Genomic DNA, 24964 nt, shown 5'->3' with positions numbered 1-24964 from the left:
GTACACATTTCAGTGTTGTTTTTTTTTTTTAATCCAGTGTTGGTACTAATTTTTTTTAATGTTTTTTATTTATTTTTGAGAGAGAGGGAGGGTCAGAGAGTAAGGGAGACAGAGAAGCCCAAGTAGACTACACAGTGTCAGCACAGAGCCCAATGCAGGGCTCAAACTCATGAGTGGTGAGATCATTACCTGAGCTAAAATCAAGACTTGGCCACTTAACGACTGAGTCACACAAGTGCTCCTAATGTTTTATCTTTTTGTCCAGAAAAAGGTTGTTTTTATAATTCCCTTTGATTCAGACGTAGTGCAGTGACAGTTGTATAAACTATCTGCAGAAAGCTAAGTAAAATATAGTTGAAAGGTTTGGGTAAATTAATTTATTCGTTCATTCATTTAATTTTATTTGTTTATTTTGGAGAGAGAGAGCACTGAAGCGGGGTAGAGGGAGAGAGAAGTCCAAGCAGGTCCTGTGCTGTCAGTGCAGAGTCTGACACGGGGCTCATTCCCACAGATGGTGAGATCACAACCTGAGCCAAAATCAAGAGTCAGACGCTCGACTGACTGAGTCACTCAGGGGCCTGTAGATTTCTCTGTTTTAAGGCTTATTTCAGATTAAGTTCTAGATTTTAAGAAGTTTCATTTATAGAGGTATAACTAAGAAAACATGAGTATCAGGTTTTGTGTTTTTTTTTTAACGAGTATCAGTTTGTTAAGACTAGACATATGTCACTTAGCAGCAGCCCAGCATAAAATACAGGAATGACTTAAACGTGACTATATTTAATTTGTTCTTCAAATTAAACATTGTTTTATGTTTTCCTTATGTGGTTGCTTTAGTTTCTAAATCAGTGGCTTCCTTCCATCCTGTGGGTTGGTGATCCATGCAGTGGACGGCAGAGTAACTGGAAAAGAGTCTTAAAATCACATGTATATGGTGTAGGCTGAAAATACTTAATACAGTAACCTATTGCTATTTTTCCAATATAAGTAGACATGAATTTAAATTACTGATTTCATGATAGTCTTGTGTACTATAAAACTGTACTGCTGTCATGAGGCGTAAGGGTGAATTTTGTAGCAATAGTATAAAAGTATAAACAAAATTGTTAACGTGCCATCTTAAAATACATCTATTGAGGGGCGCCTGGGTGGCTCAGTCGGTTGAGTGTCCGACTTCAGCTCAGGTCATGATCTCTCGGTCTGTGAGTTCGAGCCCCACGTCTGGCTCTGTGTTGACAGCTCAGAGCCTAGAGCCTGCTTCGGATTCTGTGTCTCCCTCTCTCTCTGCCCCTCCCCCACTCATGCTCTCTCTCTTTAAAAAATAAGTAAACATTAAAAATATATATATATATTGAATGAACCTGTTATAAATTGGGGTGCCTGGCTGGCTCAGGCTCTGTAATGTGTGACTCTTGATCTCAGGGTCCTGAGTTCAAGCCCCATGTCAAGTATGGAGCCTACTTAAAAAAATAAAATTTACAAATGGAAGTTTTAAGGTGCTTTTTTTTTTTAATGTTTAGTTTTGAGAGAGAGAGAGAGAGAGAGAGGGATCATGCAAGTGCATGGGGGAAGGGCAGAGGGAGAGGGAGAGAGAATCTTAAACAGGTTCCACACCCAGTGTAGAGCCCGACTAGGGGCTTGATCTCAGGACCATGAGATCATGACCTGAGCCGAAATCGAGAGTCAGACGCTCAACCAACTGAGCCACCCAGACACCCCAACAAAAATCTTTTATTAGGGGTGCCTGGGTGGCTCAGTCGGTTGGGTGTCTGACTTTGGCTCAGGTCATGATCTTGTGGTCCATGAGTTCAAGCCCCACGTCGGGCTCTGTGCTGACAGCTCAGAGCCTGGAGCCTGCTTCTGCTTCTGTGTCTCTCTCTCTCTCTCTCTGTCCCTAACCCACTCGCATTCTATCTCTGTCTCTCTCAAAAATAAATTAACATTAAAAAAAAAAATCTTATATTAAGTCCCTTGTACATTTGGTAAACACAACAGGTTTGGTGTGGGCTTTTTTTTTTGGGTTTTTTTCTTGTTGTTGTTTGTTTTTGTTTTTGTTTCAGAGTAATTCATTTACATCACCAACCTTTAAACTTTAGGGAAAATGGAGGATAGATATTTGGAATAATTCATAATAGTATTTTTAATTTCATCATTTAAATTTCTGAAAGGTCATTTATTTATTTATTTTAATTTCATTTTTAAGTAATCTCCACACCCAACATGGGGTCCAATGTGAGAGTTGCACATTCAGCTGACTGGACCTACCTAGGCACCCCTAAAAAGTTGATACTTTTTTTTTAAGCTTATATTTTTTGACCCAAAATTCTTTTTCACCAGATTTTCGCTTACAGAATGTTTTCTGTGATAATGAAAATTTTTAGCCAGCAACAGGAATTCCTTTAAAAAAGGTGTTTGCCCCAAAAGTGGGGGTGCAGTGTCTGGCTGGCTCATTAGGCGGAGCCTGCGACTCTGGATCTTGGGGTTGTGCATTTGAGCCCCACATTGGTGTAGAGATTACTTAAAAATAAAATCTTAAGGGGCACCTGGGTGGCTCAGTCGGTTAAGCGTTTGACTTCGGCTCAGGTCATGATCTCACAGTTTGTGAGTTCGAGCACCGCATCAGGCTCTGGGCTAACAGCTCAGAGCCTGGAGCCTGCTTCAGATTCTGTGTCTCCCTCTCTCTCTGCCCCTCCCCTACTCATGCTCTGTTTCTCTCTGTCTCAAAAATAAACATTAAAAAAAAATTTTTTTTTTAATGTTAAAAAAAAAAAGATGTTTGTCAAGTTTTTAATTGTATGGAAAAATCCTCATGGTGAGAAGCAAAGGGAAAATGGGATAATGAAGTACAACACCGTCATTATGCTTAAAAACAATGTAGAAAGAATGGAAAAACCATGCCTTGGGTAGGATAATGGATATTTTTTATTGCCTTTATGTAAGTACATTATAAATGGTTTATCATGAGCATTTATTTTATGATCATACAAAAGGTAAATATCAAGTAAAGGAAAAATAAAATTAATTCTTACTAATTCTTGATATTTACAAACTATAACTAAAATGCCTTGTTTGCTCACCATTTATGAAGAGACCCAGTTCATTTTATGGATATATTTATTTTAGAGAAAATGCTCTAGTGTTATTTGACAAATGCATGGAAGGAAAGTTAACTGATCCCACCTTATTTATTTTTAGCATGTCAGGTATTCACTGAATTCTTAGTGTCAAAATTAAACTAAATGGGACAAAAATCTTACAAAAAAAATTATTGACCAGTATAGTATCATTCATGAACACATATGCAAAATCCTTAACAAATTACAAGTTAAATCCAGCAATTTATTTTTTTTTTAATTTTTTTTTTTTTAACGTTTATTTATTTTTGAGACAGAGAGAGACAGAGCATGAACAGGGGAGGGGCAGAGAGAGAGGGAGACACAGAATCGGCAGCAGGCTCCAGGCTCTGAGCCATCAGCCCAGAGCCCGACGCGGGGCTCAAACCCACGGACCTCGAGATCGTGACCTGAGCTGAAGTCGGACGCTTAACCGACTGAGCCACCCAGGTGCCCCATAAATCCAGCAATTTATAAAAAGGTTAATTAATATGACCCAAGTAGGGTTTATCCCAGAGTGCAGGATTGGTGGAAAACTGAATGCTCCCTCCCCCTATTGGGAACCAAGGCCAGGGTGTTCAGTGTCAAACACACTTACATTCTTGTTTGTACGAGAGTGCCTTGCCAGCGCAGTAAGGAAGAAAAATAAAAAGCATACAGATTGGGAAGGAAGAAATGAAACTGTTTATTTGTAGACAACATGATCTTCTATGTAGAAAACCCAAAGAATCTACAAAAAAGCTACTTAGAACTATGGCTGAATTTAACAGAATCACTGGATGCAGGGTTAATATTCAAGTGGTAATTGTATATAAAGTAGCAATGAATAATTTGAAAATTAAAAATTGAAAATGTCACACAGTCGCATCAAAAAAGCCCCAAAATACTTAAGGATGAATGTAACAAAATATGTGCAAAATTAGAAATCATTTCTGTGTAGAAGTACTTGAATATATGGTCAAAAACTCTGTTTATATTAAGAAGAGTATGTACATTTTTCTGTAAAAGAAATGGGTTTTAGAAGATGGTTTTTCTTAGGTGAGGTTTTTGTATTCTTTTTTACTTTATTATATTACGTGTGTGTCATAAGTTCCTTATAATTGCAAATCTTGTATCTGCTTGCCCATTCCCCTAATGTTGGATAGATTGTTTCCAAGTCTTCAAAATGCATTTTCTAAGTTTCTTTAAATTGGTTGGTATATATCCTACTACTGATAAATTTGAACCTATAATAGGTTTAATGATAAATAAATTATAGGGAGAATGGAATCAATCATTTGATTTTAGAGCATGTAATTGGTGTTGGGTAAAGATTGACTACATTTGGCCACCAGAATGAAAGTTTAGGATGTTCTTGAGGTCTGTTTCTAATACTTATTCTTGATAGCTCATTATTTCCATTATCTTAGAAAAAACTAACTTTAAAAGATGTGGCAGTGGCTTCCCATTTTTGCATCAAAATGACATAATGCATTTGTTAATTTACTTATTCATTGGCAGTAACATCTTGTGAAGTCTTTCCTTTGCCTCTTAGATGTCTGAGTTCTGCTGTGTATTAGAATTGAGCAATCTTGGGGCACCTAGGTGGCTCAGTCAGTTAAGCGTCCAGCGTCAGCTCAGGTCATGATCTTGCTGTTGGAGTTTGAGCCCCATGTTGGGCTCTGTCCTGACCCCTCCCTCACTTGCACTGTCTCTCTCAAAAATAAATACACATTAAAAAAAAAAAAAAAAGAATTGAACACTTTTTATTGTCCCCGAATATTCTACATATAGATGCCTCTCATAACCACCCCCCAGAACTTAAGTCCTTAAATTTATTTGTTTACATGTCTGTTGTCTCCTGTCAGACTGGGAATGGACTTTGTCTTTTGGCTTTATATACCTACCTGCTAGTATTATTAGGTATATGATAGATGATGTACTAGAAGTGTGTTTTAGTAATTACAACTTCAGTTTCTCTATAGAGAAAAGACCAATTTACACTTGAAGATTGCTATTTCTAAGATAGTTACCCTTTGTCACTTGCTCATACTGGCCTGCTGAGTGCTAATGTGAAACAAGAAAGAAGGGATGGGTTGATGTTAACTAACTTTCTGATTATTTGACAGGTGTGGGATTATGAGACTGGAGATTTTGAGCGAACCCTTAAGGGGCATACAGATTCTGTACAGGATATTTCGTTTGACCACAGTGGCAAGCTTCTGGCTTCCTGTTCTGCAGATATGACCATTAAACTATGGGATTTTCAGGGCTTTGAATGCATCAGAACCATGCACGGTAAGGGGTAGAGGATAATATTTTGATAGTGATTTGTAATGTGACATTCCAGAGAAAAGAATATTGTTTTCTAATAGTGTGCGGGTTCCCTACATTCGATTCTTAATTGTATCAGTGGAAGAGCATATGATGTGTAGCCCGTGGATAAACCACAGTAGTTGAGAGTTGTTTCAATTATAAGGTTTTAAGTATCTCTTAGTGGTTTATATAAAATACTTAATTCGCTTTCAGGAATATTTTTGGATAAGAATAACTGTTGGGACATCTGTCTTCAAGAAAAAAAGAAAAATGAAGTTATTGGGGAATTTTTTGTTTTGCTTTTCATTTTCTCACCTGCGAAACAAGTTCATAGAAAGTAGATACAGTAAAAGCTGGAACCTAGCATTTCTTGCTCACTTTATAATGTTGTACATACACTGTAGAATGTGAGCTTGCTTTCCTGGTTCTTGTCATAGAGACTATTCTCTGAGGCACTTGGGCTTTGTGGGAAGAACATGGGCTTTAGAATCAGATATCTGGGGGCGCCTGGGTGGCGCAGTCGGTTAAGCGTCCGACTTCAGCCAGGTCACGATCTCGCGGTCCGTGGGTTCGAGCCCTGCGTCGGGCTCTGTGCTGACTGCTCAGAGCCTGGAGCCTGTTTCCGATTCTGTGTCTCCCTCTCTCTCTGCCCCTCCCCCGTTCATGCTCTGTCTCTCTCTGTCCCAAAAATAAATTAAAAAAAAAAAAGAATCAGATATCTGGGTTCAGATCCCTACTTGTTTACTTGTGGCATTGGGAAATTTCAGCTTCTTTCATATGCAAGGTAGAGGTAATAATACCTGTCATAGGATTGTTGTGAGGATAAAATGAGATCATATACATAAATCATCTTGGTTTAGTATCTGGCACATAAGGGGTGCTCAATAAATAAGGATTTTTGTTGTTGCGTTGACCATGATAAAATTTGAACGTTTGGATTTTGTATAAGGAATGAATACATTCTGTGTTGGTAATAAAAGTTTTTTGTTTTTTTTTAATAGATAATTCAGTGATGTAAGCTATGTGTTTATATAGAAAGTGTAATTTGAAGGGTGTGTTTCCCCCCATATTAAATGGGGAAGCTTACCAGTTAAAGGAATTCTGTTGAATCCTTTCATAAAAACTAGTGTTTATGTTTCTTTAAGTAGCCTGTGTCTTGTTGCTCTGACTTAATGAAGAAGGAAAGTAGGAGATAGAGGCCTCCTGTTACGGAATGAGTAAGTCAAGGGAATAAAAGGCACAGTATGAGGAATATAGTTAAAGACACTGTAATAATGTATATTGACAGATGGCAGCTCCGCTTGTGATGAACATAGCATAATGTATAAACTTCTCAACTGAAACTAATGTAACATTATGTGTCAACTATACTCAAAAACAATTTTTTTTTTAAGAAGAGTTCTTGGGGTGCCTGAGTGGCTCAGTCAGTTAAACATCTGACTTTGGCTCAGGTCATGATCTCATACTTTGTGAGTTTAAGCCCCGCCTGGGGCTTTGTGCTGACAGCTCAGAGCCTGGAGCCTACTTCACATTCTGTGTCTCCCTCTCTCTCTGCTCATCCCTTGCTAGCACTCTGTCTCTCTCAAAAATAAATAAACATAAAAAAAAAAAAAAGAAGAAGAGTTCTTTCTAACCATTGTATATGTTCCTTAAAATAATGATATTTATGAGGATTCTCTAGGGCTTTTTCCACAAAGGATAACTAATTAGGAATAATGCATATAGAATAATGCATTTCTTTTTTACCCCCATTAACATCAACAACAAAATTTTTCAAACACTATTTTTTGGGGAAATGTTTACCTATTTTGAGGGAGGAGAGTGAGTGGAGGAGGGGCAGAGAGAGAGGGAGAGAGGAGCCCATCGTAAGGCTCAATCCCACGAACCATGAGATCATGACCTGAGCCAAAATCAAGAGTCAAACACTTAACCGACTAGGCCACCCAGATGCCTTGGACCACTATTTTAAATATGGAACCAAATGTGGGGCACCTGGGTGGCTTAGTTGGTTCAGCGTCCGCCTTTGGCTCAGGTCATGATCTCACAGTCTGGGAGTTCGAGCCCTGCATCAGGCTCTGTGCTGACAGCTCAGAGCGTGGAGCCTGCTTCGGATTTTGTGTCTCCCTCTCTCTCTGCCCCTCCCCTGCTCATGCTCTCTTTCTGTCTCAAAAATAAATAAAAACATTTTTTAAAAATTTAAATATGAAACCAAATCTCCATTTTTCTTATTCTTCTGTTTAGCTTTGTAAATCTTATCTCCAATTTATATCTTAGGATATCAGCCATGGAAATTTTTGTGTTTTTCTACTGTTCATATATAAACATTCAGCATATTAATACATCCAAATGCTAATGACACTGATGTTAAAACAGTTTTGTGGTCCTAAATTGAGCTAGCTGCTTTTCATTGTGGATTATTTTAATAAGCTATTATTTTAATAGCTAGCTGCTATTTCATTGTGGATTATTTTATTAAGTTGCTAATTCCTAAACTTTTTTGTGTGTAAATCCAGAGTTTCTTATCAAATTTATTAAAATCCAGTGTATTTAAAGTTGCTGTGGTATTTGAAATCCCATGGTGAAATCTCATGGTAAACTGAGATTTAATTATGCTATAGATCACTTAATGCATTGCTGTGTTATGTTTTAGGCCATGACCACAATGTCTCTTCAGTAGCCATCATGCCCAATGGAGATCATATAGTGTCTGCCTCAAGGGATAAAACTATAAAAATGTGGGAGGTGCAAACTGGGTAAGTAGGTTTGGTTGAAATGGTGTCAGCTAAAGAGATATTAAACAACCAAACGAAATGTGTTCTGAACCAGTTATTTTGACTTTAACCCAAAATAATTATGGTGCTCGTTGTTATATACTGTAAAAGGAGGTTTGAATCTCTAAATGTTTCCCAAAAAGGAATAGAGAAATTATTAACAAAAAAAAAAATTTCGTGTCCTCGAGAGCCATTTTCTATGCAATGGCTTATTATCTCTGTGGTCTTCTTTTAGGTGATTTCTCTATGGGTTGAAATAAAATGTAAATAACATTTGTGCAGGTAGGCCCCTGTTAGGCTTAATTTGGTTGTGCTTAGAATCACACATGATTGTTATAATAAAATCTTAACCTACTACTAAGTAGTTTTACCCAGATTAGTAGAGTATGCCTTTGTCTCAACAAAGCTATAAATATTTTTGTTAGGTTTATTGTGTGTGTTTAGTTTTAGAAGATTTTATTTCTCTCTATATTTTACCTTCTAGAATGTGTTGATTGGTTAGCTCCTTAATGATACTTCCATCAGCTTATTTTGACTGATGTTTGATTTTCCGACCTGTCCCCATCTTTCATTAACCATGAATGTACATTTATTGTGCTGACTCACATATGATTACCCTAACATGGTGCCGTCCTCTTTATTCCAGTACGTACGTAGCTAGTTTTATATTGCTCCTGGGAAGTATCCCAGTGATTGCCATTCATGATGTAGATTATTATTTATTTTGACAGCTACTGTGTGAAGACATTCACAGGACACAGAGAATGGGTACGTATGGTGCGGCCAAATCAGGATGGCACTCTGATAGCCAGCTGTTCAAATGATCAGACCGTGCGCGTATGGGTCGTAGCAACAAAGGAATGCAAGGCTGAGCTTCGAGAACATGAGCATGTGGTAGAATGTATTTCCTGGGCTCCAGAAAGCTCATATTCTTCCATCTCTGAAGCAACAGGATCTGAGGTATGTGATTTATATATCATTTCATGATTTGATCGCTGGTATCAGAATCTTAGATAACTTCTGATTCTCAGTTTCAGGGCAGTTAATGCATTGAAAAATCTGTATCCCAGAATTCTGAATCTTGAAACTCTTTACTCTTTTGAACTTGCAGAAATGTTTATATTTTTTAACTAGTGATTATTATTGCTGTCAGCTGACCCGTGATTTGGGCTGGGGATGGTGGACCCGCCTGAAGAGTAAAAGTGGTCATTAAATTTATAAGAAATGCCATTGTTATAAGAGTATAGCAACTGGTGCAAAATAAAACTTACGGGAGAAGTTAAAAGTTATCTTTTAGAAGAATAGCCTTCTTTAATGAGTGTAATTATTTATAAATTTATGGTGGAATGCAGTTCAGTATTTAAATATTTATTTTAAACAGAATATTTCATATGAAGGCCTCTTGATACTCTTGATCACTAGAAGCACTAGCTGAATCTGTCTGGAGTTTTATTTATTTGTGTGTTTTAAGTTTTTATTTGAATCACCCATCCTCCACCCATCTCCCCTCTGGTAACCATCAGTTTGTTCTCTGTAGTTAAGAATCTGTTTCTTGGTTTGTTGCTCTCTTTTTTCCCCTCCTTTGCTCATTTAAATTCCACATGCAAGTGAAATCTTACGGTATTTGTTTTTCTCTGACTTATTTCACTTAGTATTATACTCTCTAGCTCCATCCATGTCATTGCAAATGGCAAGATTTCATTCTTTTTTGTGAATGAATAATATTCCATTGTGTGTGTATGTATGTATATATATCTTCTTTATCCATTCATCAGTTGATGTACACTTGGGTTGCTTCCATATCTTGGCTATTATAAACAATGCTGCTGTAAGGGTGCATGTATGTCTCTTTGAATTAGTGGAATATTTTTTTCTTTCTTTTTTCTTTCTTTCTTTCTTTCTTTCTTTCTTTCTTTCTTTCTTTCTTTCCTTTCTTTCTTTCCTTTCTTTCCTTTCTTTCTTCCTTTCTTTTCCTTTCCTTTCCTTTCCTTTCCTTTCTATTCTTTGGGTAAATACCCAGTAGTACAATTTACAATTACTGGATCATAAGTCGTTCTATTTTATACTTTTTGAGGAACTTCCATACTGTTTTCCAGAGTGGCTGCACCAGTTTGCATTCCCACCAATAGTGCAAGAGGGTTCCCCTTTCTCTATGTCCTCGCCAACACCTGTTGTTTCTTGTGTCTTTTATTTTAGCCATTCTGACAGGTGTGAGGGGATACCTCATTGTAGTTTTGATTTGCATTTCCCTAATGATAGTGATGGTGAGCATCTTTTCATACGTGTGTTGGCCAACTGTATGTCTTCTTTGGAGAAGTGTCTGTTCATGTCACCTCATTTTTTAACTGGATTTGTTTTTTTGGGTGTTGAGTTATAGAAGTTCTTTATATTTTGGGGGTACTAACTCTGTATCAGATATGTCATTTTGCAGATACCTTCTCCCATTCGGTAGGTTGCCTTTTTGTTTTATTGTTTCCTTTGCTGTACAGGAGCTTTTTATTTTGATATATAGTCCCAGTAATTTATTTTTGCTTTTGTTTCTTTTTCTTTGCCTCAGGGGACCTATTTAGAAAAAAGGTGATACAGCCAGTGTCAGAGAAATTACTGCCTATGTTTTCTTCTAGGATTTTTATGATTTCAGATCTCATATTTAGGTCTTTAATCCATTTTGAATTTATTTTTGTGTGTGGTGTAAGAAAGTGGCCCAGTTTCATTCTTTTGCATGCTGCTGTCCAGTTTTCCCAACACCATTTGTTGAAGAGACTATATTTCCCTTTGGGTATTCTTTCCAGCTTTGTCAGAGATTAATTGACCATATAATTGTGGGTTTGTTTCTGGGTTTTCTATTCTTTTCCATTGATCTGTATGTCTATTTTTGTGCCAGTACCATAGTGTTTTGCTTACTACAACTTTATGATAAAACTTGAAGTCTGGAATTGTGATGCCTCCCCAGCTTTGCTGTTCTTTTTCGGGATTGCTTTGGCTGTTTGGGGTCTTTTTAGACATTTTAACAATATGTGCTCAGTCCGTGAACATGGAATGTCATTCCATTTCTTTGTGTTGTCTTCAATTTCTTTCACCACTGTTTTCTGGTTTCCAGAGTACAGATCTTTCACCTCTTTGGTTAGGTTTATTCCTAGGTATCTTATTTTTTGGTGCCATTGTAAATGGGATTGTTTTCTTAATTTGTCTTTCTGCTGCTTCATTATTGGCTTTTAGAAATGCAACAGATTTCTGTACTTTTTTTTTTTTTTTTGGTATCCTGCAACTTTACTGAATTTGCTTATCAGTTCTAGAAATTTTTTGGTGGAGTCTTTTGGGCTTTCTACTCAGGAGTTTTATATTTCGTCATGGTTCTTAATTTTTACTTTTCATGATTTCAGTTTTTATGATTAATAACTTAATAATAAATTACAGACTATTGTTTCTTTGAATAAATTATATGAGCCAAAATTGACCATGTTCCTTTTTTATAGAGACAGTCCTATCGTGGATATTTTAATTATATTTTAATAAATGAATGAAAAGAATCTTCTTCCCCTACCCCCACCCTTCACCCCCCAAAATTATTTTTCTGAAATGAAACTTCTGTAGTAATCTCTTAAATTTTGGCTGGCTGTTTGGTTGCATTTTCAAATTCTTTTTACTGCCCTCTGGTGGTGGTTACTTACCATGTCATAAAGTTGATTCTGGCTTGGATGTTATATAAAGACTGAATTAGTTTTCAATTTTTTTCTTGATTCCAGAAGTCTTGAGCAATAAATTTATCATCTGTTAGTATCATAGAAACTGAGTCTTAACCTAAATGGAGATTTTCTATTTTCATATTATCTGGGTCCTTCCTGTGTAGCCTACATATGTCAAAAAAGACTTGTGTATTTCGATAGAGGAAAATAAAATGAGTAAGTCCTAGAGATCTAATTGTACAGCTTGGTGACTATAGTTAACAATACTGTGTTGTATATGTGTGAAATTTGCTAAAAGGGTAGCTCTAAAGCGGGGGATGGTTATACGAGGCAATGGATATGTTAACTAACCTGATTATGATGATCATTTTACCATGTATATGTATCTCAGTATCAAATTGTGTATAGTAAACATACACAATATTTATTTGTCTCCCAAAATTGCATTTCTGTAAAATTGAAAATATAGATCATTGTTAGAAGTTATCTAAAGTCTTCACTTAACTTCTTACATGGGAAACTTAATTTTTGTATGTTTTCTATAGACTAAAAAAAGTGGCAAGCCTGGGCCATTCTTACTGTCTGGATCCAGAGACAAGACTATTAAGATGTGGGACGTCAGTACTGGCATGTGCCTTATGACCCTAGTAAGTTTGCATAATATTAACTGCTTCTTTTGAAGCTTACTATGTTTATATTTTGGGGGGTTAGATGCCTTGTGATATCTTACTAAATAATCTGAATTAGTCCAGGCTTTAAAATAACTTCTTTATAAAGATAATTTTTTTTAAACTTTTGTAATTCCATTGTTAACAGTGAAATGAAAGTTATTCCTGTAGGGATGCTTGGATGGCTCAGTAGGTTAAGCTTCCAACTTTGGCTCAGGTCATGATCTCACATTTCATGAATTTGAGTCCCGCATCAGGCTCTCTGCTTCGGATCCTCGGTCCCTCTCTCTGCTCCTTCCCCACTTGCACTCTTTCTTTCAAAAATAAACACTTAAAAAGATAAAAGAAAATTACTCCTGTAGAATGTCATGTTATAAAAAGGATCTACAAAGCCATTAATGCTAGGAGGGAGATCCTAGCTCACTTTATCTTTAAAAATTCTATATCTCCTATGGGGAAAAATAGTATTATTACAGACCCATTCATTTTTTAAAGTGTTTGATTCTGTATTTCACTGTATTTAATTTTAATATGAATCCTATTGACATATTCATATGGTCTTCTTTATTTGTTTTATTTTACCATTGTGACGTTAATGTTGTTACCTAGCTTTACGGCTTAGAAATGTTTATTTCATTTCAGGAGTGCCAGAATTTAATATTAGGATATATAAATGATAGTACAAGATTGTGGGCATTTTTATTTGCCTAAGGGAGCAATAAGGGGATCTGTGGGCATTAACAATTTTTGTTAATTAACAGTTTTTGTAATTTGGCATCCGTTTGTTTTAGAGACGTTTTAGGTACTAACCATACCTTGAAGTGATGGTCTCTGTAAGATATGGTAGACACTTTGGAAGTATCATCAAGAATTGATTAGAAAATTAAACTCTCCTCTAACAGTATTCTGAGCTGAGTTCAGATACACTGTATCACTATTTAAAAAGGTGATCTGCAGAGCTACCTGGCTGGCTCAGTTGGTAGAGCATGCGGCTCTTGACCTCAGGATTATGTGTTTGGGACCCACATTGGGTGTAGAGATTGCTTAAAAATAAAATCTTAGGGGCACCTGGGTGGCTTGGTCTGACTTTGAGTGTCTGACTTTGGCCCAGGTCATGATCTCACAATTTGTGAATTTGAGCCCTGCATCAGGTTCTCTGCTGTCAGCACAGAACCCATTTCGGATCCTCTGTCTCCCTCTCTCTCTGACTCTCTTTCAAAAATGAATATTTAAAATAAAATAAAATCTTAAAGAAAAGGGAAGCATGTGCTCTCCTCCCCTGTAAGAACAGAGGTCACCTTAATTTCTCCCGAGGTTTCTGGCTCCTGTTTTTCACCTGAAGGATAGTACTTTTTACTGCTTTATTTTGGTGTAGCCATGGAAATGTGATTTTGTATTTTACTTTTAAAATACATTTTGTATTGGGGCGCCTGGGTGGCTCAGTCAGTTAACCATCCAACTTTGACTCAGGTCACGATCTCTCAGTTCATGAGTTTGAGCCCTGCATCAGGCTTTGTGCTGACAGCTCAGAGCCTGCTTCTGATTCTGTACCTCTCTCTCTCTCTCTCTCTCTGTCCCTCCCCTGCTGACACTGTCTCTCTCTCTCTCTCTCCCTCAAAAATAAATAAACATTAAAAAAAATTGTTTTAAATAGATTTTGTACTTAACTTTTGTTGAGACTTCTACCTCTCGTCATTGGTGACTTTTATAGGTCACTACAGTAGAACAAGGTATTTTATTTATTTAAGTTTATTTTGAGAGAAAGTGGGTGCAGGGCAAGGGCACAGAGAGAGTGGAAGAATCCCAAGCAGGCTCCACACTGTCTGTGCAGAGCCTGATGTGGGGCTGGATCCCACGAACTGTGAGCTCATGACCTGGGCTGAAACCAAGAGTTGGATGCTTACCCGACTGAACCATCCAGGCACCCTGGTCAAAGAATATGTTATGTTGGTCATCTGTCTTTTTTTGTTTTTCTTTCTTCTTTCTTTTTATTTTTTTTTTAAACTCCCCTTGGGTTCTTTTATAAAAGCAGTATGGTTATTTACATTATAGAAAAATTAGAAATATACAGAAAAGCTAAAAGAAGAAAATAAAAATCACCCATATACAGCTCTGTCATACCTAATAAAACCTACCAAGTTTGTTTAAGTTTATTTACTTGTTTTGAGAGAGAGAGCAACAGGGTAGGGGCAGAGAGAGAAGGAGACAAAGGATCTGAAGTGGACTCTGTGCTGACAGTAGAGAGCCCAATGCAGGGCTCAAACTTACGAACCGTGAGATCATGACCTGGGCAATGTCAGAAACTTAACTAACTGAACCATCCAGGTGCCCCTCTTTTCTTTTTTTTTTTAAATTAATTTTTTTTATGTTTGAGAGGGAGACGGAGTACAGGCAGGGGAGGGGCAGAGAGAGAGGGAGACACAGAATCTGAAGCAGGCACCAGGCTCTGAGCTATCAGCATAGAGCCTGGTGTGGGGCTCAAACTCAAGAGTGCGAAATCATGACCTGAGCTGTGAAGTTGGCCACTTAACTGACTGAGCCACCCAGATGCCCCTCCCCCCAACCCCCCAACTGCTTTTTTTTTTTAATGTTTTATTTATTTTTGAAAGAGAGAGAATCCAAAGCAGGCTCCAGGCTCTGAGCTGTCAGCACAGAGCCCAACGTGGAACTCAAACTCATGAACCATGAGATCATGACCTGAGCCGAAATTAGACACGTAAACCATTGACTGAATCACCTAGGCGCCCCTACCAAGTTTTCTTTTTTTAGTCTAGGGCTGTCCAGTAGAACTCTCTGTGATGATGTTCTGTATCTGTACTATCCATCATTATAGCTACTAGCCACATGCAGCTGTTGAGCTCTTGAAATGTGGCTAATGAGACTGAGGACTCAATTGCTGATAGTATTAATATTTTAGTTTATATTTTAAAAACTACATGTGACTAAATGGCTACCCTGTTGGACTGTTCAGCACCAAGCCATTGTCTTAAATTTCTATGTAGAGGAATATGGTGGATATATATTTGGCTCCAAATATTTTAACATATATCTCCTAAGAATAAAGGTGTTCTATATAACCACAATAAAATGATTATACTCAAGAAACAACATTGGGGTGCCTGACTGATGCAGTCGGTAGAGCACGTGACTCTTGATCTTGGGGTCATGAGTTTGAGACCCACATTGGGCATAGACATTAAAAACATGATTAAAAAAAAGAAAAGAAACTTACCATTAATACTACATATTCACATTTTCTCTAGTTATCCACTAGTGCCCTTTATAACTGTATTGTAGCCACCACCCAGGAGCCAGTCAAGCATCACACATAATATCTACTGGTCATGCCTTATTAGTTTCCAGTTTCCTTTAATCTAGAAAAATTCCCTACACTTTTTTGGGGGGATGTGGGGTTCTTTTTTGGCATTGATGTTTTGGGTACATGTAGCTTCACTGCTTTGAGTAATGACTGAACTATTTTCTTAGATGCCGTTTAAATATTTTATCCCTTTATTAAGTTGAACACCTTTTGTTTTTAAGGTGGGTCATGATAACTGGGTACGTGGAGTTCTGTTCCATTCTGGGGGGAAGTTTATTTTGAGTTGTGCTGATGACAAGACCCTCCGTGTGTGGGATTACAAGAACAAGCGATGCATGAAGACCCTCAATGCGCATGAACACTTTGTTACCTCCTTGGGTATGTACGAGTAAGGAGATTTCTTAAGTAGATTTTGGAGTGCGAGACACAAACAGTTTTATGTAATCATGAGGAATTTTCCAGGTAAGAAATGACCTGTGCTTTCAGGACAGACTAGAGAAGACAGTTTAAAAACTTTGTGGATTCCTACCATTTGTTTTAAATTCTCCTTTCCTTAACTCTCTCTTTCCATCATCAGCCTTATAATAAAAAAAAATTACTTTCTCCATTGCACAACATTGGTTTTGGAAACTAGGATTGTGAAGAGGATGCTTACTAACCACTCTGATGGGTAATTTTCTTCCCCTACTAGTTTGTAAGTTTCTCAAAGGAAATCTTACTCAGCCTTTTTCCCTTCGGCAGGTTTATACTCTCATGTACTGGGGACTCACTGAATTAAGTCTAATAAACAGCCTCAGTGTCATCTAGACCTAAATCTAGAATATAAGATAGTGAATACATTAAAAATATAATACACCCAGGGTATGATGGATCTAATGATAAAAATAAAGCCTCAGTAGAATAGGGCCAATGCCTACCTCATAGGATTGTTAAAAGAATTAAACATGAATATAATGCATTAGTACTAAGCCTGGAACATAGTAAGTTAAGTAAGTAGATACATTAGAGCTACCCTTGTTGTTAGATTCGAGTGAAACATTCAGCCTTAGTTGGGATGGGGGTAATGGGCGTAGGTATTTTTATTGAAGTGTTAATATAGGATTTAATCATTAAGTCTCAGCTTCGCTAACCCAGGGGTGTATGTGTGGGTGTGTATAGAAAAAAATGAGCATTCCTGGCACGTGGACTTGCTTATTTTGTGGCTTGTTAAAAATTTTATCTGGGTTTAAAATAAGCCTTTTCTTTTTCTTTCAGATTTCCATAAGACGGCACCATATGTGGTTACTGGCAGTGTAGATCAAACAGTAAAGGTGTGGGAGTGCCGTTGATTGAGTCTCATTTGGCCCCTCCTCCCATTTTTCCTCTGGATGCACTCTGATGATACCATGGTTACCCCATTGAGCTCTGTTTAAATAAATATTGTCCTTTCATGTAAATTATTCTGGATGTAGATTGAGCTTATTAAATGTTACACACAAAGTATTCATGCATGGTGAATCCAAATTGTATACTGTAAATTTACATACGTTGTCTAGAAGTACCATAGGGTTTAAAAACCTGGGCTGGCATTGGTCACACCAGGCCTAAGAAGGCAGAAGTTGAATAAATTGAACTAGGGCACTAAACTGAATAGTTGACAGTGTCATTTTATGTTGGATTATTAATTCCTGTTTTTCTTTCTGCTATCTGTTGGTGCCTGACTTGATGGCCTCATTTGGGGAAAAGTGGTGATTATTAGGGCTTTTTCTGAAATGTGTATCTATGTAACATCACTTAAGTGTGCTTAATAAATCTTCTTTAAGGATGTTAGATGATAAGGCTACAATTCAAAATCTTCTGAACCATCTATGTAATTAATGGGGATTACACATTGGAATTTTTGTCATGACACATTTGCCAAATCAATAGGACACATTTGTTTTGGCAGCCTATCAGGCAGAGGCTAGTGGTATATTTATGTACGGAAATGACTGTAAATCTCAAATAAGAAAAATCTCAGCAGCTAATAGCAAATCATTTCTTTCATTTGGGTCCTAATGCTTTGTAAACAGGTTGAAAAACACTGTAATTCTCTAAGCTTCTATTTTTCACACTAGACACACTTGTAGTTGTCTTCTCATACTGTTAGACTGTGCAGTGACGTGACTCCCAAGTAGAATTTAATCTTCCCGTTGAGTGTGTCATGGTACAAATCACTATTTGTTTTCGATGTTCTTTAGGGATGTGCAATGTGCATTACATAATGACAAATACGGAAAAGGTTATGTTTGCCCATCTGAAGGGAGTGGGAGAAATACAGCAGTTTGTTCTTCAACACAAATCTGATACTGATTTGAACTGTATTTAACTTACAAGTTGAAAACAAGACAGGGTTTAATGGAGCATGCATAAAAATGTACTGTGTTTTCACCTTTTGTTTATATATAAATGTTATATGGGCCTATCTGTAAGTGGATAAGTCTGTATATGTATATCACACACATACAACCTCCATATCCTTGGGTCCTGGGCTTTCGAAGAAGTGCTAAAATGTACAAGTAGAATAAATTTTGCCGTGGAGTACCATGCTTTAGAACAAACCCTTTTTGATCCTAATGCTTCTGAAAACTAGGTCTGACTCTGTGGGAATTGTTCCCAGCTAAAAGGAAAAGCACCCCCCCGCCCCATTTGGCTGTTCAGCATTTTATGCATCCTTGATATATTGTATATTGTGATCCAAAGTTACTACAAGTAGGCTTAAGAGAATTTTTATCTATGACTTTGGAAACAATATTTCATTGCAGATTATTAAATAATTCTATTGCTTAGCTAACCAACAGCTTTTTTTTAAGGTCATTTGAAAAGTTAACAGAACAGTGAAATAACAAAGACAGTTTAACAAAGAAACTTACTCTGAATTGCATTTTATTCATTTGCATAATATGTGATTTTTAAAATGTCCCTTTTTAGTATTTAATGGAAATTTGGTTCTTGAAAAAGACAAAGGGTTAGAGTTAATGTCCTGTAGATACACACACAGAGACTAGGCCTTACGTTTACTAGAAGCAGCTTTACGTCTAACTTGTGTCTTTTTGTTTGTTTGCTTTGTTTTTAATAATTCCTGAGAGACGTCTCTGGAAGGAAAAGTGTTTTGAGAACTAATGGCTACTTTTGAAGACAAAAATTACAACTTAAGCTAATTCCTTACATACAGTAGAATAACTTTCAGGACAATATTGCCTCACAACCCTGCTCACATTGAGAAGTCTTTTTTGTTTGTTTGTTTGTTTCTTTTTAGCTGTTCTGACTGGATTTTTCTACAAATGCTATGGAAGATATCTTTGTTCTCGTTTGCTGCTATTTCCTGTCCTATTTTAAGAAATATAAATACATAGAAATGGTGCATCTTAACATTTGTTTGTACATGTATAAATGTCTTGTATTTTAATTCATTTTTAGCATGTAGCAACACGAATTGTTTAAGGGTAAGCCACAACATCTAGAAATCACTCATAGATACGAACAATAAAGGAAAAAAATGGTACCGATTTAGGAGGAAACAAAGCTGCTGTCCACTGGGTTTTCCCCCCTGCAGCACACAGTGACTTTCATTGACAAAGGAGGAGAAACAATATTACTCTGTAAACAAAGTTATCCTTACTTGGGAGATTGCCACAGCCTGCTGCTTAGTTGAGTTACCAGACATCCTCCGTTTAAGAAGCAGCAAACATTGAATCTCAGGGATGGTCCTCAACTGGATCCAAATGTAACGAGCCCTGTTTGAATAATGAAGGGGGGTGGGGGAGAGTGGATCCATCCATAATCCGGAATCGGATGTGCAGCGGTTTCCTGCACTGTTGTTTGACGCTGCCCTGTTGATGCCCTTTCTTCCTGTTTCCTCCGTTTTCTCTGTCTGCTGTCTAACCCTGTGCCTTGCCTGGGATAAGTACAATGATGAGGTTACTGGTTTGGATTGTAAGTAGAGGAATTTATTAACTGGTTTAGAGGTTCACTGCTGCTTTGTCACTTTCTCAATCAAATTGGTCACTTAATTTAAGAAATAAAAAGCTGGTAGAATTGCATCCTCAGATGATTATTTGACTTTGTGTGTGTGAAAAGACATTCCAGTGCCACCCTGATATAATGCGCCCAAGAAGTCCTAGCTGCACTCTTGGAAGTGCGAGCCACAGAAACTGTGGTTTAGACGTTGCTTGGAGAATAGTTGCTTTTTGACATGGCATCTTGCACTTTAGGAGACTAAGACCGTCCTGTTTTGTCTATGTGTGGTGTGACCAATGGTGTGCCCAGAGCACTGCTCTAAAAATCACTAGTGTGTTAGCAAGTCGTCCAGGCTGTGGAGCGCTCGCTGTAGTCTTCGGAAGCTTTGGCTCTAGATCACCAAGCCCAGTCTCCTTACTGTCAGTGCCCTGCTCTCCTGTTTGCCTCTTTCTGTTTCTGTGTGAACTTCCAGGTAAAATCACGCATTAAATAGTTTTCTTTTAAATTCACTTAAAGAAAAACTATTTAAAAGTAAAGGATATTTTGTTTTGTTGACAGTGGTGGCTTGATAATCCTTAAGCAACTGAAGTTAAAATTGTTGAAGGAAAAGGCACTTAAAATGGTTACTCTTTCTGTCCAGCTGTATATAAGTCCAATGTGTTAATTAATCTAGATGATGCAAAGAAGAATCTCCTGGTAGAGAAGCGACATGTACAAAATTGGTGAAAAAGGTTTTGGGTTGTTTTTTTTTTTTTTTTTCTTTTTTTTTTCTTTTCAGTAGGGTGGGGGGGAGGGCAAGCTGGATTTACAAGTCACAACTGGACTGGACTGGCCTTTTTATCTTTCCACTCTATCATGTAAGTAGCTGCTTTCTTGTCCTGCCTATCCTTCAGGCATCCCTAAAGCTCACTCTGAAGATAGAAACAAACACAAAATCTTCGAGTTAGAAGTTGATCTGACACTGACATGAAGGCAAGCATTGATTTCATATGAATGTTGCAGAGGTGGTGGTGATTGGAGAAAACAGTTCCCAGATTGTAAGAGTTAACTGAAGATATTGACACAATTAAAAAAAAAAAATCAGTAAAGGAATGTATATAATATTGCTCTTGTGTTTTACAGTAAGATTTGTTGCTCTCAGACTGTGTAAAACAAAATTTATTCATGTTTTCTGCATATTAAAAAATCCTATTGTACCAATTGGTAAACTATTAAATGCCTATAAAACTAGATGTGATTTTTTTTTTTTTTTTTTTTTTTTTTTTTGGTGTCCCTGTGCAGAGACTTAAAGCTTTTTAGTGGAGTCCTCATTGGAGATGGGGCTGTGTTCAACACCTGTCGTAGAGTAAGATGCAAATTGGTGGCAGGGCCTTGATGGAAGTCTTTTTCTCTAGGGCAGCGGTGGCACTGCCTTTACTGTCTGCTTCCTTCACCTTATTAGGAGATCAGGAGCCAGGAGCGGTGGCTGCAGGAGCTCTTGCCATGGTGGTGGACTTGCAGAGCTCAGACTGTTCTCTGAGGCACCACCCTCCCCTCCAGCAGCCCTTTCCGACAGGGACTCATCTGCCCAGGCACCGGAGAGCTGATGATGCCAGAAATGACCTGTTGTAAGCCGCACAAAAAGTCCCCCTCCCCCCCCCCCCAAGAAAACTTGCCCCTCTTGTGGTCAGGGCCCAGAGATAAGGGTCCTGTCCCCTTTGTTCTATTAATGAATGAGCCTCTTGTTCTGGCCAGTGGTCTTGGATTCTTGGAAGATTCTAAGTACTTTAAATTTGGGTTGAAATGTCAAAATCCTCTTCACTCTTGCCCCAGATGCCCCATGGCTTTCCCTCTGCTTTATACATGTTGTCTATGACCTACCTTCCGTCCCCTACTACCGCTCGGCACCTGTAGTGGCCATGAAGTCTCCAGCCTTTTTCATGTATTAAGGACAAGAATGATGTGGTGGCTCTTTACTTCCAGCCCAGTTGTTTTCTTGCCTTCTGTTGGGAGTAGACTCTCCCCTACCTCCGCACCCCCACATGGGGAGCTGGGCCAAGAGCAACAAAAGTAATTTGCTTATTTCGAGTTTTCTGGCTTTTGCAGCTTTTCCTTTTCCCCGCAGGGTTTCTCTTTACCCCCAGCTTAAGATGCAGAAGGTGAGCCTGACCACTTTCCCTAGGGGTAGGGAATCCTAGCTGTAGTGTCATGATTCTGAAATGCAGGTAGCTATTCAAAACTAACTCACTGGTCTATCACATCAAGCTTCCAACATAGTTGGGTGTGTCCCCGAGGTAGGATGAGGGATAGGAAATGGAAGACTTGGAGAAATGGTGCTGCATCCTAGATGTGGCAGCTCTGTCGCTGTTTCGGCTTTGGTTTGCGTGCAATTTTTTACTGAGAGACCTACCAGAATTCTCTAGGAAAATGACTCTCAGTGTTTCCCAGCAGGCCAGCAGCAGCACTTGGGAACTCATTAGAAATGCAAGCTCTTGAGCTCCAGCTCAGACATACTCTATCTAAAACATCTATCTGAAAAATCTGTTTTAACCAGCCACCCAAATGATTCTGATGCAGGTTCAAGCTTGAAAACCACTAATTCAAGCAACTTCTCCTTGAATAAGAAATTGGGACGAGTGGCCCCACAGCTATGATGTGAACTCTTGATCGCCATCACTTTGACACGTGGAGTTTTGCTTTTGTGAATATTCTGTATGGTCATTCCTACTTGGGTCGCTAGCCTTTCAATAAAAGTGGAGGGGCTGGCTCTGTTGGAGAAGCATGTGACTCTTGCGGTCGTGAGTTCCAGCTCCATGTTGGGCATAGAGTTTACTTAATTTAAAAAAATAACTTAAAAATAAAAGCGCAGGGGCACCTGGGTGGCTCAGTCGGTTAAGCGTCCGACTCGATTTTGGCTCAGGTCATGATCTCAGAGTTGTGGGTTCAAACCCCAAGTGCTGATGGTGCAGAGCCTGCTTGGGATTCTCTGCCCTAGACAAAAAGTGGAGGTGGAGGGACTAGGGGAGGGAAAATAACCTAACATTTTGAATGCTTCTTAGGCGCCAACACCCTTATTTTCAACACACTTCTTCTCCCTGCTGGTGGACAGTAGTACATTTCTATGGGCAAGAAAACAGGTTCACTTGAGGTGAGGACATAGAGCAAGGGTATTAAGCTAATCTAGAGAGTTGGGACTCAAACCCAAATGCACATGTTCTTTCCTTTATCTGGTTCTGCCCGTGTTAAGCATCTTATTAGCTAAGTGTAAGGACCTTGTGACATCTTTCATTCAACTTGTTAACCTTCAGTAATGCAGGAATGACCCTCATCCCATCCCTGAGGCCCTCTACCACTGGCACCATGTGGGAGGGCCATTCGGAAGGGGTGGAGCTTGGGAATCGGTAAGCAAGGATTACCCTTGCTTACCCTTGTAATTTAGGAAAAACTCCTGGGGCGCCTGGGTGCCTCAGTCGGTTAAGCATCCGACTCTGGGTTTCAGCTCAGGTCACAAGCTCGAGTCTTGTGTTGGGCTCTGTGCTGGCAGCTTGAAGCCTGCTTGGGTTTCTCTCTGCCCCTCCCCTACCCATTCTCTCCTTCTCAAAAATAAACATGAAAGATTTTTTTTTTTTTTTAAAGGAAAGCTCCTAAGCCATTCTATATGAGGTGACTTTATTAGGATAATTGGGTCCTGCATGGTCTGCATCTCGGTGTTATTTTTTTAGTGTCTTTTCTAAGCAATGGGTTTGCCTATTTAGTGGGGGTATTTCAGTTTGCATCTGAGGAGGGCCACTTGTCCTCTGTAGGTGTCCTGATTATGCCTGCCTTGTTTGATTTGACAGTTTAGACTCTGGCAGCAGGAATGTGGAAATCCGCTTATTCTCAGCTTCAGGATATATAGGAATTCCTTGGTGAAGTCCAAGTTCTCCCAATACTCATTTCACAATGGCAGTTTGGAGGGCAGGAGTGGAGACAGATGATACACTCTTAAAAGCTTAACTTGGTGATAATAGTTTTTTTGTTTTTGTTTTTTAAGATATTTAACTTGGAAAAGTAACACGCATATGTTAAAAAACCCAAATACAGAGTTTTGGAAAGTGAAAGGCTAGCATGGCATCCATGAGAGAGGGGAGTTGTGGCTCACACAAATTAATTTCAGATCCTGAACAGCTGCCCATCAACACAGACCAGGATCCAAAATGCTAGTTCTCACGCTAACCCTTTCTGGACACCATTCTTCACCCTTTTTTAAAAAAAAAAAAATTATAATCTGTCAACTAAAATAAGGGAAAAGGGTGGATTTCACATTTAGAGGCTTTTGTTTCCTTTAAACAGTCCCTTGTCATCTGGGTTGTCAAAAGGTAGCAGACAGCACTAATACACGTGAGGGATCAACCATGAAAACAGGCCTCTCAGGTGACTGGTAGGTACAGTGGTAATTAAGCCTGATCCATTCCTCAGGTTTCCAAGACGATGCCCCCACTCGAGAAGTGCCATGAAACACATGGCTGGTGTTCACAGGATAAAGGCTATAGGAAGGAATGTTCAGAACACGACCTTGAGACTGTCCAGGAAAGTGGTGGGGGGTGTGGGGAGCAAGCAAACATCAAGCATCAATGGTGACTCGATGGCATTGCTTAGAAAATTTCAAGGTCGGAGGCGCCTGGGTGGCTCAGCTGGTTAAGCGTCTGACTCTTGATCTAGGCTCAGGTCGTGATCTCATGATTTTTGTGAGTTCGAGCCCCACATCGGGCTCTGTGTTGACAGCGTGGACCCCGCCTGGGATTCTCTGTCCTCTCCCCTGTCTCTTCCCCACTTACACTGTTTTGCTCTCTCTCAAAATAAAACGTATTAAAAAAATTTAAAAACACCTCAAGGTCAAGAATGTCTTCAGTTGGCTCAGGGAAAGGAACAGATGTTAGAACTTCATTTTTCTTTCAGAGAATATCAGAGACACACACACACACACACACACACACGCACAAACTCTCCAAGAATTCAAAAAGATACTGAAGTATGCATGTTGCTGAGCCCACCCGCTCAAGCTGGCCAAAAGCAGCCGCCAGTTATGAGACCTCCCCTCTTCTTGGCAGCAGGCCCCTCACAGGCACCCTCCCATCTCCGAGGCCCTGCCCCTCGAGCCCACCTACATGGTAAC

The 24964-nt window shown here is 38.6% G+C and overlaps 1 protein-coding gene across 2 annotated transcripts in view; it reads left to right on the top strand.

Moving 5' to 3' along the window:
• Nucleotides 1-17482, top strand: part of PAFAH1B1 (platelet activating factor acetylhydrolase 1b regulatory subunit 1) — a 74397-nt gene extending 56915 nt beyond the window's left edge. For both annotated transcript variants that reach the window (XM_047080605.1, XM_047080606.1), the window contains 6 exons: nt 5222-5390; nt 8059-8161; nt 8911-9139; nt 12411-12512; nt 16074-16230; nt 17107-17482. In XM_047080605.1, coding sequence (XP_046936561.1) covers nt 5222-5390; nt 8059-8161; nt 8911-9139; nt 12411-12512; nt 16074-16230; nt 17107-17180 — 834 coding nt within the window. In that variant the 3' untranslated portion in view covers nt 17181-17482. The remainder of the gene's footprint in view (nt 1-5221; nt 5391-8058; nt 8162-8910; nt 9140-12410; nt 12513-16073; nt 16231-17106) is intronic.
• Nucleotides 17483-24964: the final 7482 nt, after the last annotated feature.

Source organism: Lynx rufus, unplaced genomic scaffold, assembly GCF_022079265.1.
Source record: "Lynx rufus isolate CCGP_SWC_20201006 ecotype Redwood Valley unplaced genomic scaffold, mLynRuf1.p SCAF_18, whole genome shotgun sequence".
In the NCBI taxonomy this organism is placed as follows: Eukaryota; Metazoa; Chordata; class Mammalia; order Carnivora; family Felidae; genus Lynx; species Lynx rufus.
Note: the sequence above shows the minus strand (reverse complement) of the source record. Positions and strands in the feature narration are given on the sequence as shown.